Below are 18,281 nucleotides of genomic sequence, written 5' to 3'. Positions count from 1 at the left end.
GCTATACTGTCTGCATTTATATCCCTTCTCATCAACCGCAGTTCTGGGGGAGATTAATGTTCTGAGATTGATTTTAAAAGGTACTGTACAAATTATAAGATATAACTTAAGCTTAAAGTACAATTTAATTAGAAACTAATTCTCAATTAGTCACGCTAAACTTGAACCAATTGAAGGGCATATTTTCTCAGAAGTCTTCAAACAGATATATGCCTTAAAAAGCCAGAAATAAATAACTCTACACAACGTTACAGCCACATACCCCAAACACCCATGATAACATCTTAATAGATTTAAATAGTGTACATTATACAACATCATGTTGCTCGTTCGAATGTTAAATGAACCACGGTGAGCAGTTTCGCGGGTTCCCCCCAAAAGAAAAACCTCACTCCTACACATACATTCAAAAACATTCAACCCAATCTGTATTATCACGAATGGAGGGTCGCCTTACCCTGCATGCACACCGTGTTAAATAGCGTTTTCATAAAGTATACCGTATATAATACAGTGAAGGGAAAGGGGGATAAAAAAATTGCTTCCAAGGGAACATATAGGCAGGAAAAATGTACAATAATAATACAGTGGTGGAGCAACAGTGGAAAAAATGGTCTACTTGGAAAGAGGATGGAGAGAGAGAAGAGAGAGGAGAAATCGGGCTACCACGGTACGAGATGGGGATCCCTGAAATTGATCATTGAAGCGAATAATGACCCGTGTCTCCCGGAGACCTTGCGTTCTACTAACACCCATCGTACCATTCTAATTTTGCAATGCGTAAAATACTACGATGCGCTTATATTTAGCGACTAAGGCCTATAACAGGAAGTAAACCAATATATTTCATCACATATATTGTACGCGTTTCATTTCAAATTGATAAGTTTATCTTCATATCTACGACGTTACAAAGACAACAAACATCTACAAAATCCTAAGAAACACTAAGCTTTTAAAGGAGTTACAATCATAAACACTCCGGGCTTCCAACTTCACTTAACTAGCTTTAGTTAACACTTCAACTAGTGTATTTCTGCATACCCAGAACGAGATAAACATGTCACTTTTATTCAGTTCGAGAATGCTGCATGTGCGAAGTTACGCATTACCGTATTACGAATAGTATCAAACAAGGTTACGGTTTACTATTAGGCCATACTGATTGCTCGTGTTGGAAAGATCTGGAATCATGGTTCTTATCATAGGGTGTTAAAGAGAAGTCTTCATCATGGCGGAAAAAAAGGAAAAAACGCGTTCATCCTTAATATTTAAGGGAGGAATATCGGTCCGCAGCTGCGTCTACTGGGACACACCGGGACCGGGACTCCCTTTCGTTATATACACTCTTATCCGGGACACAAAGCGAATGTACGAGGGTGGAAATAAAAATGCCCCGGGGCATTTCGCCGCACACAGCGACACATCTAAACCTATCGATCCCCCCCTTACTGGCAAATTCGTATAGATTTTTACATTGTATATTCCAGGAAAGGTTTTTATATTAGGTGAAAAATTGAGATGAGATAATAATAAGAAATATGGCATATACATTCAATCGTAACTTTTAACTCAAATCAGTTGAATTAAGTTGGAATTTAGGCGATACAACTTTTGACTCAACTAGATGGGTCAAAAAAATTGCATGGTCAGTGATGAACTTCAAATTTGGAGATTATTTCACATGTCCAAATTATTTTCACACGAGCCAACTAAAGTTGACTCACCTAAATTAGTCAAAATATTCTACCTGAATTTAGATTCCTTAAAATGAAAAATTAATGAAGACCTAGTACGTAACATGAACTTTGGTTGGCGTTAATTTCTACGTTAGCGACATGACGACGCTAATCTCTAATCGTTTACCTCTTTAAGCCACGCCTACAATATTCATTCATACCACCCAGGTAATCCGGTAAGAAAATTAGTAATTACCTTCATGGTAATACAAAATAATTTAACAATTCCGGAGAAATTAGATTAAATTACCCGAAAATGTAAAGAAAAAAAAAGAAAAATTACCCTGAAGCTGAATAAACCTTGCATTAATAATAGGTTGACCATGCACCCTACCAGTCAGTACCAGTTTTTGTTAAAGAAGACGTTCAGGCGCGCGTAGGTACCACCACCACCAAAAAAAAAGGAAATAAATTACGGAACGAGCTATAGAAAATCGTCATCAAAAACCAATTAAAGAAAGAAGATACGCCATTAATTACAAGTTTTTCTCTCTCTCTCTCTCGCACCGCGTTCTCTCTTAATTCCATAGCGTGTTACATATCCATATAAATCTATCGAGAATTCCTCTCATATTAAAGACTTTTGTTTCCCCCCTCTCTATTTTTAAGTCATCTTGACTTCTTTAGGTAATGGTCCAAGAAAGGCAAAAAAAAGGCACCTTCAGGCCATAAATTAGATTCCTATTTAATACGGGCTATCGTAAAGGCCCCTTTAACTTTGAACAAAAAATACTTTGTCAAAATCATTGAAGAGGCTTTGAACTTTTTGGAATTTACTAATGTATCTTAAAAGATTCCTTTTTTTAAATTATTTTTTAACTGTTGGAATAAAATAAATTTAATATATATTAAGCCTTAGGTAAAAAGGCTTGTTTAATTGTGTTCCTCATTCTTAAGCATTTGAAAACAAAAAGGTCAAAACTTTTAGGTCAAATTCGACCACCAAATTGGACTTAAGTTGGATTAACAAATCTATCGAACTCAACTAAAAGTTTTAAACCAATCAACGCTAGCAATACTTATCACGTGTTATAAATACTGGAGTCCTAAGCTACACAAAGCTTTTAGAGTTTTGGAAAAATATTTACGATTCAAACTCTGAACTACATACCTAACTATAACTAAAACTATAGTTTGCGTCATTTTGAATCTGGTATAAGAGTAGGGTCAAATAAGAGTCGAACCTGGCTTGATAGTGCTTCAAAGCAAGGCTGACTTTTTAAGGCAGTAAGGTGCAAAAAGGGACTAGAAGTAAGCTATAGTTGGGAGAAAAAGAGAGAGAGAAAGAGTGGGAGAGAGAGAGAGGAAAGGGCGAAAACCTTCATCACACTTGGTTTGACTAGAAAATTGCTTCAGAAAGGATCAAAGCGTAAAATTCGAGCGATTTTTCGATTTACGCTTTGCGCTTGGCGAGAGCGTTTCTTTTTCCTATATTTTCCTATAGAGGAGCGAGATATTCACGGAGCGCCTAAAGTTGAGATAGGGCCGCGAAAAAGCAAGCCATGTGCGAAATTAATAAAAATCCACCTGATATACAGTATGTAGGTATATAATCCCATCTCCAAACTCAAATCTAGAATCTACGTTCATTCTATTTTTATATCATCAAATACTTTTAAATAAAAAAGGGTCCAAAATATTAATGGAATTATCAAAAAATATGAGATTATAAAGGATTCTAAATTTTTCCCTTGGGTAAATTTGATCGCACAATCTTCAGATTTAATTTAACAATGTCTCTTTTACTGACATGACATCAGTTATGATAACCTCATCACGACCACAAATTAAGTTAAGGGATAAACATCAAACTAGGCCTACATCTTGATTACTGATTGGTTTAAACATCGGCACGTCAAAACTACAGTCATTAAAAATATATACATCGAACGAGATTCGATTAAAAATTAAAAAGTGCATGCATCATTCAGAATTAAACATTGGGAAAGAAAATCTCCCCAAAAAGTTAAGTTTCCCAAATGCAAAGCCAATGGAAAAACTTCTGTTAATTCGGGGTTCGCCCGAAGCTGATTCAATTAAAGAAGCTCACGAAACTAACAACTTGACCAATTAGGAAACAATCGCCAACTAGCGCACGAACAGCTCGGAGCGCAACCAACTTCGCAACCGTTCCACGAAAAACGTCTTATTAAAAAGAAGAACAGGGGGATACGAGGGGGGGGGGACACATAAGCAAGCCTAAAACAAGTAGATAGAAGTTTTCCCGCCAAAGTAGTAACGTGGCCGTTAGCGCTGTTAAGTTGTTAACTCTTTTCGCCGACCACGACCGCGCCGAGTAAGTAGTTGTTTTCGGGGATACTGACAAACTTAACTTCGCTAGGGTGATTTCGTTGAAAAGGTCGTGCAACTTCACGCCCACCTTCCTTAGTGATCCTAATATATTTAAAGCGAGTTAAGACAAGAGATGGGCATCGAAATGGTCTAACGAGATGCGGCGAGGACAAACTTTTTACCCCCCTCTGAAAGAACAGTACATTCAGCGAAAGGTTTGCGTGGCAGCGCGTGAGAAAAGCAAAAGCTGAACCAGAACGCCCGCCGGTCAAGCGAAATACTTTCAACCCTTTTAGTTGCAGTCGATTGCTCGTGAGTCTCGGACGATGCCAGCCAATGGAAGGAGAAAAAGGTTCTGGACGGTTGGACCAACAATTTCCGACGCTAATCGAATAAAAACCCAAAAGCTCGGTCGGAAACCGTGGGGTCTAACCCTATCTAGCGGTCATCTATTTTCAATTCCAGACTTCCACACAGAATAAAACCTAAACCACGTGTTAAACCAACTGAGGTATTTTGTTCCAAGCCTTGTTAAACAACGCTGTAAACTCGAGCTGAAACGACACGAACAAGTATATATGGTTCCCTAGCGGAACACTTTTCCCCCAACGGGACTTCGCATTCGATTAATTTGGCGCAATTGCATTAAGGGATAAACGGAGTAACGTCTGCAGAAAAGAGTTTCGACGTATATACGAATTTCCCCCATTGCTATTTTATATAGGACACTATAGTATAGTCGATAACCCAGCTATTCTACAAACTATACCGAATCTGTACTTGGCCTAAGTCTATTGCTCTTTTCCTTCAAAGGTTTAGGCAGCTTATTCAGCGATAACAGAACTGTTTACTGAGATATCATACGTAGAATAATATTGCAGTTGTTGAAATTTGGCAACGTAACCTTACCTAACCCTTGCAAGCCATGATTCAAATTAACGAAATTAATGATAAATTAATTGCAATTGCCATTTTGCTTCAATTTAAATTATCCCTTACGCTTAATTTTTGGCAAAAGGAATTATTTCGTGAACTTACATAACTTCGATATAATAACGGCATTTAAAAATTATATAATATTCGGGATAAGGTCTATGAATATCTAATTCAAAATTAATCCATCCAAGCTACATTCTAATTCCCAACATAAAATTAATAACCCTTAATCAAGAAAAACTGAAAGATTTTTCCCTCAGTTCCGCATACGAAAATTATACCGAAACATCAATTTAATCGTAATTACTAATAAAAAATTTGAAAGAAAAAAAAATTACGATCAACATTCTTGAAATATTTTTTTTCTTTCAAATATCAAAAAAAAATTGCATTTTATCAAGATCCTAAGATGATTGGAAGAGACGAGTTATTCGTTCAAGTTTTTCGGTTAAATCGGGATGATACTCTTTCGTGATTGGTGCATTCCCATTACACGGGCCAAAGAAATTGAATACACGAGGTTATATAGCAGGACTAACGTTCTTTTTTCCAATATCAGAAAAAAATCGGTGGGGATGGGGGGATGGAAAAGGCGCGCGAATTGTCACGTGCCAGATAGGGCACGTGCTAAAATTTTGGGCTCCCCTTTTTGTAGCCCTAAGGGCAACTGGTATATAACCCCGAAAAAGAGCCCAACCGGTCTTCTTATTCCACACACACTTTATGCATAGACCTTTTTGATAAAAAGTACTGTCGAATTTCGTCGCCAGCATTGGTAACGTTAATGCGTTTAAAATATGAAATGATACACTTAAGTACGACACGGGGCTGGTAAAATTGCCCCATTTCTTTCCGCCCCTTATCACTGGAGTCTAGCGGCGCGTTCTCTGATTTTGATCAAAATGACCAGACTCCAGAACGCATCATCAAAAAATACGGGATAGAGGATCAGGATAGAAAAATCTCATTGGACTTACCCCTTAATGTTGTAAAAGGGAAGAAGCATCAAAAATCATACAGGGATCCACGTCGTCCAGAGTGATATCCTTTCGAAGGAACAGCAGTAGGACCCTGAGGCGACGATGAACACGCTTCTCCATTTTCCCACATCTCCAAAAATGACACAACAATACAGAGATGGTTTTTTTTTCCTTTCTCCACTGTAGAAAATTTAGGCATTCTGTTGAAAAGAGAGAAGAGAAAAATAAATAAGAATCGGTTTAAAATACTGCATAAATTATTCTTAGATTAAATTTCAAGTAGATACATAATTTATAAAGAAAAGATTAAAAGATTTACTATAACATAAGATAACTTCATTTGTAACCCAAAAAATAAAAAATAGAATTATGTTTCTCGTGAAAAAAGTAAATCACATTTTTCGGTATAAATGGCGGAAAAATCCCACGTGGTCTAAAAACAAAGTTATTTCCTCTATATATTTTTTATTCAAGTAAATCTCAGCGGATAAAAACAGATAAAAGTTCATTTTTCACTAGGATGATGCCCAGGCTATATATAAGTCTACTACCATGAGTCGTGAATCATCCATATACTTGTATAACGGTATATAGACTCAAAACTTTAATGTCCTATCTAGCGAAAAACTTAGCTTCGGCTTCTTGCAACCTCTAAAACCGACCGAATCCTAACTACATTCATTTCAACTGAAGATGCTAGGAAATAAGTTGCCAAGATACGGTGAGAGTTAGAAAAGCTACAGTAAGAGTTGCTAGAGAGTAGAGAGTCCCAGTTAATCATGTGCTAGAGAAGTCCCAGTGATGAGGATGGAGCCAGAGAAATCCCCTTTCCGTATCTGGCCTTAGGCTAAGTACGTAGGGTTGCTAGTGAGTTATAGAGGACTAGGGAGATGCAAACTCATATCCAAGCTACGGCTAGAGCCTGGTGGACCCCGGGTTTTCCTCTTAATGACAAGACAAGGCCTATTCTCCTCTGCCCTCCCCCCTTCCCCCGAATCATTATTGAAGGCTGCGATTCAAATTCTAACTATAGTATATTTGCGCAAACAATGCTACGCCACTATTATAGAATAGGAAATCCTAAAGAGAGAAAAAAAAACTGTTGAAATAAATTGAAGCCATATTGTTTTAAATTAGCGTTAAAATTAAAAGAATAAAACATTGTAGTATTATAGAGTCGAGAACTAATTAAGGTACTAGAGAATGAAGTAGAGATATATTTAAATTGGCTCCTGATATTTGAAATTAAATGAAATGAAATGGAGTACTTCAAAGTTTTATTTGGTCATGTAATGATTTATCGAGAGAGAGAGAAAAAAAGGAAATGAACCAAAGCTCATGGGATAATTTACTCGCGTTGCAAGTTGGGGTAAAAAAAGAAACATGGAAGGTAATACCCAAATCCCAATCGACAATTACTTCCGAATGTATCGCTTCATTAGACATAACCATGGTAGCATAGAAACTATCACGTACTGTACTAGTGGGGGCATAACTACACCGTAGGGACATGTGTCCCTTTGAAAGGATGCCGCCTCAACTCACTCAATGTTACAAGTACAATCTCAATTTAGGCCTAAAAAAACTATCCCCGTCTTTGGGATGGGACAATCACCCATGCTAACGATAAAAAATATATCGAAACGGTTACAGTTAACTTTGGAAAGTGTCCGACTTATTGGTTTGCTCGTTATTACAAGGCTTAACTAACAAGTTAGTCTTTGACTAGTTTTTTTTCTCGATAGCTTTTGACAAATGTTATATAGTATCCCATTGTTATTTTCAAATGATGATGGGAAAAATTTGAAACTGATGGGGATGATTTTTCAAGAGGAGTGAGACGATCATACGCGGTCCTAAGTTTGGGGATGCAAACGGTTTTCAAGTGGTATCTCCCAGCCTCTTTGATCCCATATGAATTTAGGTTAGGATGTACTCGTTCTTGAACTTCCCCATCCACTTTAACAGTAAAATATAACAAAAGTAACGAAGGTTTTAGCTTATTAACTATAACTGGAATCATAAGCTTCGTATCTTTGATAAGTAGTGCAGTTGGGTTGATAATAATTGGAAGGTTTATTAAACCTAAATAATAATTTCAGGAGAAAAATTTATCGATCCACGATGAAACAAAAGTTTAAATTTATCATCTTTCAAATTATTATTTTGTTTACTTCACAATCCCTTTGGAAAAAACCTTAGAAGATGAGTAAAAACATTGAAAAATGTTTTTTTATGTGACTATTATACCGAGTTTGTAAGAAAGAAAGAAAGGAAGAAAAAATGGGAGGGGTCAATGTTACGAAGGTATCCGACGCTCATCAAAAATTCCATTCACGACTTCGGACACATTGCCGCGTACATATATATATATTGTATATTGGCAAAGGTCGGCTTCGATGTTTAAAAGGGCGTGTTACGTCTCAGAAAGGAGGGCCCCATATATACCTATCGGATCCACATCTTTCTCGTGCAGCGGTGTAAAATGTTTTTATAATCTCTATCTCTCCCAAACACACCGGCTGCGAAGAGATTTAATTCGTGTCCTTAATGCGCATAATTAAGCGCAGAATTCTCAACTGGGCAGGCTGAATGGAAATCTTATGTAGTGCCGTGCTAGCTTCTTTTAATCGTTTTGATTTTTAATGCGCGAAAGATGTGGATTAATTCAAAGTTAAATGTGGTCCAGGGACGTTGAGAGAGATAGCGGACATAAAGGGCCCCCACCAAGACAGTCTTACATGTGGCCCGGACCCCCTAGAAGGCATGGGCCCCGGAAAACTGACCCTCTCTCGACAGCCCTAAAGAGGTCCAAATTTATAAAATACCCTATCTAACAAGGAAAATTTAAAAATAGTGGTTTTCGGCATAATATTTCACGTGGGCAAATGGTGTGGGTACTGTGGGCATTATACCCTTTCCTTGGGGCAAGGTTACTCAAAATCTCCGATAGAACCATGTTCCCACTTGGAATTAAAAATATCACAACCTTTTATTATACAGAAGAATGTAAAGCTTCTGGGTAATTTACTTCTGATTAGATACTTTAGTAATTAGAATTCGTTAAGAGGGTCGCACCATCGAATTTAGCGGAGTTGTTTTAGTGAACGTGCATACGCGAAGATGCCCCTACCCTTTCCACGCACGTATCTTCCCCTCCCAAAAATATTGGGGCTGAATTCTAATCATTAACATTGATACCGCGTAATCTTTTTCTTATTTAATTTATGAGTCGCTTATATTTTACCTTCTCTATCTTATAAGCGTAGGTTGTAATTAAAAACCTATGATGATCATGTTTTACTTTAAATTTCTTTTAAAATAATTTGGCATTTCTTCCTTTTTTCAAGCAGAAAAAAATGTAATTACAAGGTACCCCGGAATAGGACCCGTTCAACCTGTATTGCCAATGATAGTGGTGGAGGGGTTGCCTTTGATTTTGTTTTAAAAGATTTATGGTCAGTGAATTTTACCAAAAGAATTTACCAATTGGAAATTATTTCAAGTTCAAGGAGACATTTAAGTGTATTTTTAGAAGGTATTTTTGGGTGGGTGTGACGGGAAATATTTTGCCCAAGTTTCAGTTTTAAAATAAAAATATGCAAATAAGGACCAAGGTTTAGTGAGTAGCGGTACTTTAGAAACTAAAAAATGCCATAAATGCAGTTCTTACTTTTAGGAAAGTGTTGATTATCGTCAAGAAACACGTTTGGAGCTTGGTCAACGGTCCGATTTCCTAAATTAATTGCAATAATAACTCTTAAATTAAGTTTAATTTGCGTTGAAGTTGAGCTATTTTTAGAATTGTGACAGAGTTATGCGACATCTGCTGGCTCGTGGCGCTCATCAGATATAAGCCTAATTTACTGGACTTTATCATAAATGACTTCAGTGGATTGAAATTCACTTCAAACTCACGAATTTTCGTTGAAACTTTGTAACAAGTTAAATTATGTTCCCTTTCAGTTCCACTTTAAAACATATGCACTCAAAATATTCCTTTTTTTTTAAAAAAAACTTTCCTAAACCGTAACAAATTAATCTATTAATGAATCTAATGGGAAAGATTTTTGCCTATGGCTTGGGGAAAATTGAAAAAGTACATGGCCATCCAAATTAAATATAATATTACTTCATTATTTAAATAAAAATTTGTATACTTAATTAAATTTTAAACCCCAAAGCTAGTGTACGTTTTAGGCAACATAAAAAAAGGACAGTTTATAAAAATTTGACATATCCTAGCTTGGGAAGGGAATTAAAGGGACACTATTGGCAAAAATTAAGTATTTTTATTCTGATTCCTTATGTTAAAATATGCCGCCTTGAATTTTTTCTGATTTTTTGAAGCGCTATTTATAGTATTAAACAATATTTGAAGTTTTGTATCCAAAGCATGCGTTTGAATTTTGATAAAGCGACCTACCGGCCAATCAGCGCCCGCGATTTATAAGAGTCAACCCCCAAAGGTTTTCTCGGGCGAGTCTCATTTGCGTCGTCTGCATTATGTTCAGAAATATGTTATCTACTTTTTAACACTCGAAAGAAAGACGCGTTTTCGATCGTTTAACGATAAGCGGATTAGAAACTTTAGTAATTAGCAGGTTTATGCTTTTATACGTTACACTTAAACTCAAATTACTCTCGTAATCTTATTATATTAAAATGTGGCGGGTCGTATTTTGTTGTATATCTTCAGTGTCTAGTTATAGCCTTTGGAATGGGAAGATCTGTGTACTTATTATTGTTACTATTATTTTTTTGTGATCTTCGAGATGGAAAAAATTAAAAACCCATCTTTTACACCTCAGCAGAGTCAAGCTGCAACACAATTACTATCCTCCTCAAACTTTAGCAGACGACGGGCCCCGCGGAGTCACTGGTAACGAGCCCACTCTGAAAAAATACTTATTTCCCACCCTGCTTTTCCTGTTTGAAGCAGACAACATACCACTTAATATTTTCTAACCCTCACGGGATTGGCTGATTTGGCTCTATCCCTAAAGAGGTTTTTATTGGCCGGTAGGTAAGTGCGCTAAAATCGAGACCCATTGCTAAGCCTAACAAATTTTAAAAAATTTAATTTTCATTGAAAAAATTGTTTGAAAAATCAGAAAAAAATTTGAGGCTTCATATTTAATTGAAACGAACCAGGAAAAAATAAAACATGGCACTAAGATTTTCAACTGAGAGTCTCCCTTTAAGGGAAGGTATAAAATGATTTACGAAAATTTAAGACATGAAAACGCCATTAATATTTTACTATCCTAATTACGCCTGTCGCTAAAAAAGCTACTTAGTAAGAGAGATTAAAAGATGGCACTTCTTGAGAAACAATTTTCACCACCACCCGGGTCATTACGGAAATTAATTAATCACGAAAAAGTATACAGTCGCTTTTGTTTCTTTAAATTTTTCAGGAATAGCTTTGTATTTTTCAGGAAATTAAAATTCGCATTTTAATTTCTTGAAATTTAGTTTGGAAACATTGTAAAAAAAAAGGAATATTTAGTTTAACATTATTATTATTATTATTATTATTATTATTATAATTATTTTAACTCTGATGAGCGCCTTAAAAACAGACTTTAATTAGTGTAATTATTATTTTCCGCATAATGCAAAGCCCAAAACAAATGAGAGAGTTGGGGGTTAGAATTTAATAATTCCGCTCTAACGAAGTTCAAAATGGCCCGTGTTGTTTGTACGATCTAGTTGCACCGCTTGAAATTAACAAAGGCCTCAAAGTTTCAAAATTGAAAAGATCTTTTCAGGGTTCGGGTTGCGGTGGTATAAAGCCCTTTTCACTTTAATCAAAACCGTAAATTTTAATTGTAAAGGCTCTCTATTAATGCCGCGATATATTAACTCAATAGCTTTGGTTATTATCATTTAAGTTAAATACAAAAGGAATATAAAGACAAGGCTTACCGATGCTTTAGAAAATTTAGTTCAATGTCTACGCCACCGACTTTGGCGAGAAATGAATGAAACTTTCAAGCGGCAGTAGGCCAAAATAGACTAAAAAACTATTTATAAGGAAGTCACGTGAGCTTTAGAAAAATAGATCTAAAGCACCGATCTCAAAACTATAGCAATAATAATAATATAGGATACCAATATTGAATTTTCTTTATAACTAATAAAAATTTAACACTGATATCCCCAAATATTACTCCTTGCATTCACGTTTTTACCTACGCTTCAGGTAACAAAAGCAAATATAGAAGAAAATATACGAATTATAGGTCTAGCGCATTAATACGCGATACTAAAAAATACCCCAAAAAATTACTAACAAAAATAGTTTGCTGCAGAACCAGACTTGATAAAAACCAATAAAATAAAAACCTTTCGCTACAATGCTTTTTTTTCTTAAATATTAATTGAATTTTTAAACAAATTAATGTGTTTGCGTAAAATTTCCCGATAATAAACTTTAAAAACATGTCACATTGCTAAGGTAATTTATGGAAAAAGGGCTGAACATTTTATATAAAATGAAAGAAAGCCACCAGTAAAGTAATTTAAAGAAAAAGAAATTGGCCAAAAAATTGCAATCAAGGCCTAACTAATCGGGCGTGTCGGGAGATTTTTAAAACATTGATATTCCATGGCCATCTTTCCCCTTTTAGGTAATGTCAAAGTAGCGCGCGCGGATGTTTTCCGCGTGCAGAAAGGTATAGTGGCGGGGACTTAAAGGGGTCAACGTCTTCAATGACCGTTCGTGCATCTTTGGAAAAACGGCCAAAGAGCGTGAGAACGCTATTACCGCCAGCGCTCGCTCTCCGAGAAACAGAGAGAGAGAGTAAAGATGGACCAACCCCGAAACGTCCCCTCCCCGCATCAGAAAAACGCACGCGCTTCTTACCTTAAAGGAACCATAAGAAATAATACCCCCTAAATCCCCCCCCGACACAGCCAAAATTTGCCCGAAATATTAGGCTTCAATTCAAAGAGATAGTGAAAAACATTTAAAAGTTTCTCTTTTTTCCCCTTAAAATTTTGGGTCCTCTGGAATTAACGGTTAAGTAATTTAATTCGTGACTAACTGGTCACTTGGACAGGGACAGTTATTGCATGGGTTGCGGCTAAAGTAGCTTTCAAATCGAGGACAAGGATCGAATCACTTGGGTTTGATCAAAAACGTAAACAAAAACAATCCATTCATTCTCATAAGTACAGGAGTCGTTTTTAACCGTCTAAATGGTAGATTTAAATCATTTAAACTTGCCCCTATTTCATACATGAATATCATATCTCCTACATACTGCATACCTACAACAACAAAAACAGCAGCAACTGAAATGTCATTATTTTCTTCATGGTACCAATTTAAATTTTGATACTTCACACTCCCTTTAAAGATGAAACCGTAGGTAGGTAGAGACGATCCTATACTTACTTACCCGCTTAATTTACCAATAAAAATAAAAAGGACCGTACCCAAAAATAAATGAAGAAAAAAGGTTCATAATTTGCGACATTCCATTTGGTAAACGTCATTTAGCCAAAAATTTACCCGAGTAGCTCTTCTAGCTAGTTTCGATAGCAATCAAAGATGGAGCGTTAGTTAATCGAGGCAAACCATCCACCATCCATCCATCCATCCATCCCTCCGGGAGCTAAGCTAATCCTACGATAGAACTTACTGCTGGCCACTCTTGCCAAGCCCGCGGAAAAGAAGATGGTACTTTTGGATATCTTTACCGTAATCGAGATTACGTGACTCGTTACGTAGGCGTTTAAGCGCTACTCGTCGAGTATCGCCGGTAATTAAGGTAGAAAATTTTTATGGATCAGGGGAGGGGAGGGGTGGGGAAGGAAGCTCAATTGCATGCCAATGTTTTTTTCTTATGGAACAGAACGATTTGGTAATCGTTTGAAGAAAGACCCTAATTACCTACGCCCCAACGCAAAAAAAATTCCGATACGTGATAAAATTATATTTATTTTTATTGGTATTTAAGGGGTAGATACTTTTAACCCCATGCATGTGTTAATTTCCTGGATTTATGGGCATAATTTGGTTATGACGTACACGATTATGATAATTACTAAATTCTACGTTTCTCGATCGCGTCTTGCGTCCACTCTAACTATAGATACCTTTTGTGTGGCCACTTCCTACCTGAGAAAGTCTAGGCCTACTTAGAATTCTAAGTTTCCTAAATAAGAGGGGCAGATACAACGGACGCCTATTTCATTTTTGGTTCAAGCAACTATAACTATAACGCTCTGTTATTAAAAATAGTCAAGAAATCTTTAAAACGGCGGAGAAGGAACACGTGTATATGGATGGATGCATGGGTAGAGAAGAAATGACTCTAAGGTCAAGGGGGCGTAACTCTAGCTAGAGACAAGGCAAGATACTTATTAGCAGATAACGAACGAGTGCTTATTTTTTTTCTTTCGACTATAGCTAGAACGAAACTTGACCTCCCACTTTCGAAAGGAAAAATTCTCCGGCGCAAATGCAATTTCTTTTTCAACTCCTATGTAGGGAAGATGATTTTTTTCTTTTGCCTTTGCAAGGAACAATGAAAGCGAAACTCCTCTTATCCTCCATGCTTCTTAAATTTCAATAATTGCACAAACGCCTGCACTTCATTATCCCTTTTAAAACTCTCCATTCCGCAATTAATATCATAGACGATACTCGATCAAGGGTAGGCAGTCTGCCGCCATTCGAACACTTCTGCCGAATCTATCGTTCAGACTGTTCCAAGGAGCTAGCTAGGGCATCCTTCTTTGAATCTCTTTATACCAACAACTCCACCCTCCATAGGCTCTGGTTTCCACCGTCTTACAACCAGCAACAACCATTCCTGGTACAACTATCCCTGCTAGATCGGACAGGTGCCGGCCAATTTCTTATAATTTTTCAAGGTTATAACTAAAATCAAGGGGGATAGGAAGGATAGTAGTCTACTGCATGCATGGGTACAAACCATGCAGGGATCCGATATAAAAGGCCAATTGGATGGACGCTTCTTCGATCTCCTTTAAATCTCTAAACCAAACTGTTACGCAACAGGCATATTAAATAACGCGCGGAAAATAAACCAGAGCCGTTCCGATGGATAATAAATGATCTTGAACTTCAATAAGAAGAAAAAAAAAATATGTTAAGACTAAAAATGCTTTAATTATAAAATAAAAAGTTCACGGCGTCTAGTGAACCGTAAAGAAATTTAATTTTCAATGGCAGGCGTGATATGTACACCAGTTTTAATTTTAATGGACCACTAAAATCGTCTGCTTATGATATTTTCTCACGGTACCCTCGAGTGTCGAGATATGAACATAGAGGTATTAAATAGGAGATGAATTTTATAACGTCATAGCTACGCTGTACTGTCAATGGTCAAACCAAGATTAGGTTAAAATTTACAGGATTGGTTAGGTACTTAAGGCGATACAGGAATTTAGGTTTGACTCCTTGGTGGGTAGTAAGAGAAATTAAACTTAACGATACGAGAGGTAGTGCAATTGCATTTATACCTAAAAAAGAAAAAGTGGTACCTAGACTTAAAAATGATAATTCTAAATACGGAGAAAGGGGATGGGAAGATGTTGGAGAGCGAGAGAGAAGAATTGAGTAGATGGAACGACGTTAAGAAGAAATCCATCAAAGCAACTAATGAGGGGTTGTCGCGCGCCACAAAAATCTTTTCTTTTTTTCTTTGCAGCTTTACTAAGAGCATAAAGTTGAAAATGAAGTGGAGGGGAAAAATTTGGATCTATACACCCCACACTCTTAAATGCAAAATAAAATTTGCAGTTGGGAGGCTCCGGAAATCTGACTTACAAATTAAACAAGATTTAAAATAAAAAAAAAAAAAAAATAAAGCAATTGCAAATTGGTGATATGAGATGGAATATTCTTTAATTATATTAGGTTAAATATTTAGGAAAAGGGCATGATGCAAATAATACTAAGCGAAAATATGGAATCAATTGATATATTTACTGTTCCAAAATTTTCTTTGCGTGAAAGATAGGGTATGCCAAATTTGGGACCAAAACAAGACGCTGGAAGATTTGAACCTCTTAGGAGACGAATCACAATGTCTCGGAAATTTCAAGCACCGAAGTTAATTTCTAAATACAAATCTTATCAATATATTCACTTAATTAACTGTAATCGTAAAATATTTAAAACTATAGATATAATAAACTTATATATATATACAGAAACTCAGAAGGTTTTAGTCGTGACCAACTTGTTCTTAAAATCGATCCAATTTTTCAAGTCTATAAAGCGGGAAAAATGATCACAAACTAAGAACTTGAGGCGCTATCTATCGCTTGTAAAAATTCTATTTTTATCTTAGCTGAAATTAAGTTTAATGTTTATGTAAACGATTCAAATTTTTACTAAAAAAATACTTACACAATTCTTTGAAGTTAATTAAAATTATAGTTAATCTAACTTGTAATTTAAAATTACCATTGAAAAAACAAGTCACTTGTCGGCGGATAATACGTGAAAGTTTAGGATGAAAATTACGCAGGCGGTAAATTTAACTAAACTGTGAAGTAGGCGATTGGTCTATACAGGGTGATTTACATCTCATTGTTTGGGCAAACACCTTTTGGCCACACAATGAATATAGAATATATACTGTATGGTATTATATTGTTAAAATATAATTAATCCTCACTATAGTGTGCAGCTTGTTTAAAGCTACCCAACCCAATGACAGAACGAAAACAAAATTAATTGGAAAATGTATAAATTTTCACATAATTGGAAAATGTATAAATTTTCACATAATTGGAAAATGTATAAATTTTCACATAATTGGAAAATGTATAAATTTTCACATAATTGGAAAATGTATAAATTTTCACATAATTGGAAAATGTATAAATTTTCACATAATTGGAAAATGTATAAATTTTCACATAATTGGAAAATGTATAAATTTTCACATAATTGGAAAATGTATAAATTTTCACATAATTGGAAAATGTATAAATTTTCACATAATTGGAAAATGTATAAATTTTCACATAATTGGAAAATGTATAAATTTTCACATTATAAAATCTGACCTTAACGTCAAAACGAGTTCGTTATTTCAATGTAGTTATGAGATTCGAAAACTAATTTAGATAACGTAAAAATCTAGATCACGAAAGTGGGTTTTTCGAAATGCAAAAAATACAGCTGTTTGTTAGCGAGACTATAGTACTTGTGATTAATTCAAAAACATATACCCTGTCAGTGATATTAATATCATATTCATATTTGAAAACCTAGTGTACAGCAGTATATGTTATAATACTAGGTGACGTCTACCAGCACGCGCGGATAAATTCAAACCAGCTTGTCAGTGATATTCAAATTCCTATTCATATGTGAAAACCTAAAGTACAGCAGTACATGATATAATACTAGCTGTCGTCTAGCAGTACGCGCAGAGTTAGTTTCACACTCTACAAGCTGGTATCAGTATGAGAAGGTAAAGTATTTTTAACCTACTTTTGACGTTATCGTGCAAACGCTTAAAAACCGGTAAATAATTTAACTCAATGTCGGTATTCCAGATTTAAATTATATCCGACATTGATCTTGGCAATATGGTTTTCGATATTCCAATTTGCGAAATCTCAAAACTGCGACGCCAATGCCAAGTACAGAACCTTATCCGGAGAATGCAACAACTTGAAGAATCCTTATTGGGGAAGCTCACCTCGAACCCATAATACATTAATAAAGCAAGCTTACGGAGACGGTGGTACATATTTTAAATATCATCTTTCTTAATTTATTTATACACTTCTGATAAAAAGAGGTATTCTTATAGGTAAAGTATGTCCGAGGAATAGCACAATACCCAATAAAACTCTGCCCTTGGCTAGAGTCCTTAGCTCGAACTTAATGTACCAGTACGATAAGCCGGATGACCCTAATGGTATCGACGAACTTCATATCTACTACGGAATGTTTCTAGCTCACGACATGGCCTTGTCTTACCCGTCAGACGATCCAACGATTGACTGTAAGCAATAATCACCAAAAATGAATCCCCTTTAAAGAAAGTTCATTTCTAATATAGACCCGTGTCCGAGAGATACGGCCCAGTGTCCAATAACTAAGATGTACACCGGTGGAAAGGACAAGTATATCAAAGATGTCAAGTGTTTGGAGATCGGAATAAATTTCGGACGATACTGTAACGGAAGTGACGATAAATATTGCGGTTGCGCATCGTGTCCACCAGGCCAGTATCAGCACTGGAACTTTATGACTTCTTACATTGATTTGTCGAACGTTTACGCCATTAACAAAACGAGAAATATGAATATAAGGGAAGCGGGAAGT

General features: G+C 35.9%; 1 protein-coding gene and 1 long non-coding RNA gene across 2 annotated transcripts in view; one reads left to right on the top strand and one right to left on the bottom strand.

Moving 5' to 3' along the window:
* Positions 1 to 18,281, top strand: part of LOC149717981 (uncharacterized) — a 57,315-nt gene that overhangs the window by 34,801 nt on the left and 4,233 nt on the right. The window contains exons 3-6 of the mRNA XM_089834614.1: positions 17,245 to 17,418; positions 17,504 to 17,694; positions 17,764 to 17,958; positions 18,016 to 18,279. Coding sequence (XP_089690740.1) covers positions 17,411 to 17,418; positions 17,504 to 17,694; positions 17,764 to 17,958; positions 18,016 to 18,279 — 658 coding nt within the window. The 5' untranslated portion in view covers positions 17,245 to 17,410. The remainder of the gene's footprint in view (positions 1 to 17,244; positions 17,419 to 17,503; positions 17,695 to 17,763; positions 17,959 to 18,015; positions 18,280 to 18,281) is intronic.
* The window catches only part of LOC149717977 (uncharacterized), a 133,627-nt gene continuing 121,312 nt past the window's right edge, over positions 5,967 to 18,281 (bottom strand). The window contains exon 6 of the long non-coding RNA XR_016368304.1: positions 5,967 to 6,147. This is a non-coding gene — a long non-coding RNA (uncharacterized LOC149717977). The remainder of the gene's footprint in view (positions 6,148 to 18,281) is intronic.

Source organism: Phalangium opilio, unplaced genomic scaffold (assembly GCF_054372755.1).
Source record: "Phalangium opilio isolate 3A_F unplaced genomic scaffold, DU_Popi_V2 ptg000003l_1, whole genome shotgun sequence".
NCBI classification, from domain to species: domain Eukaryota; kingdom Metazoa; phylum Arthropoda; class Arachnida; order Opiliones; family Phalangiidae; genus Phalangium; species Phalangium opilio.
The sequence above is the reverse complement of the archived record's forward strand: the minus strand, read 5'-3'. Positions and strand labels throughout refer to the sequence as shown.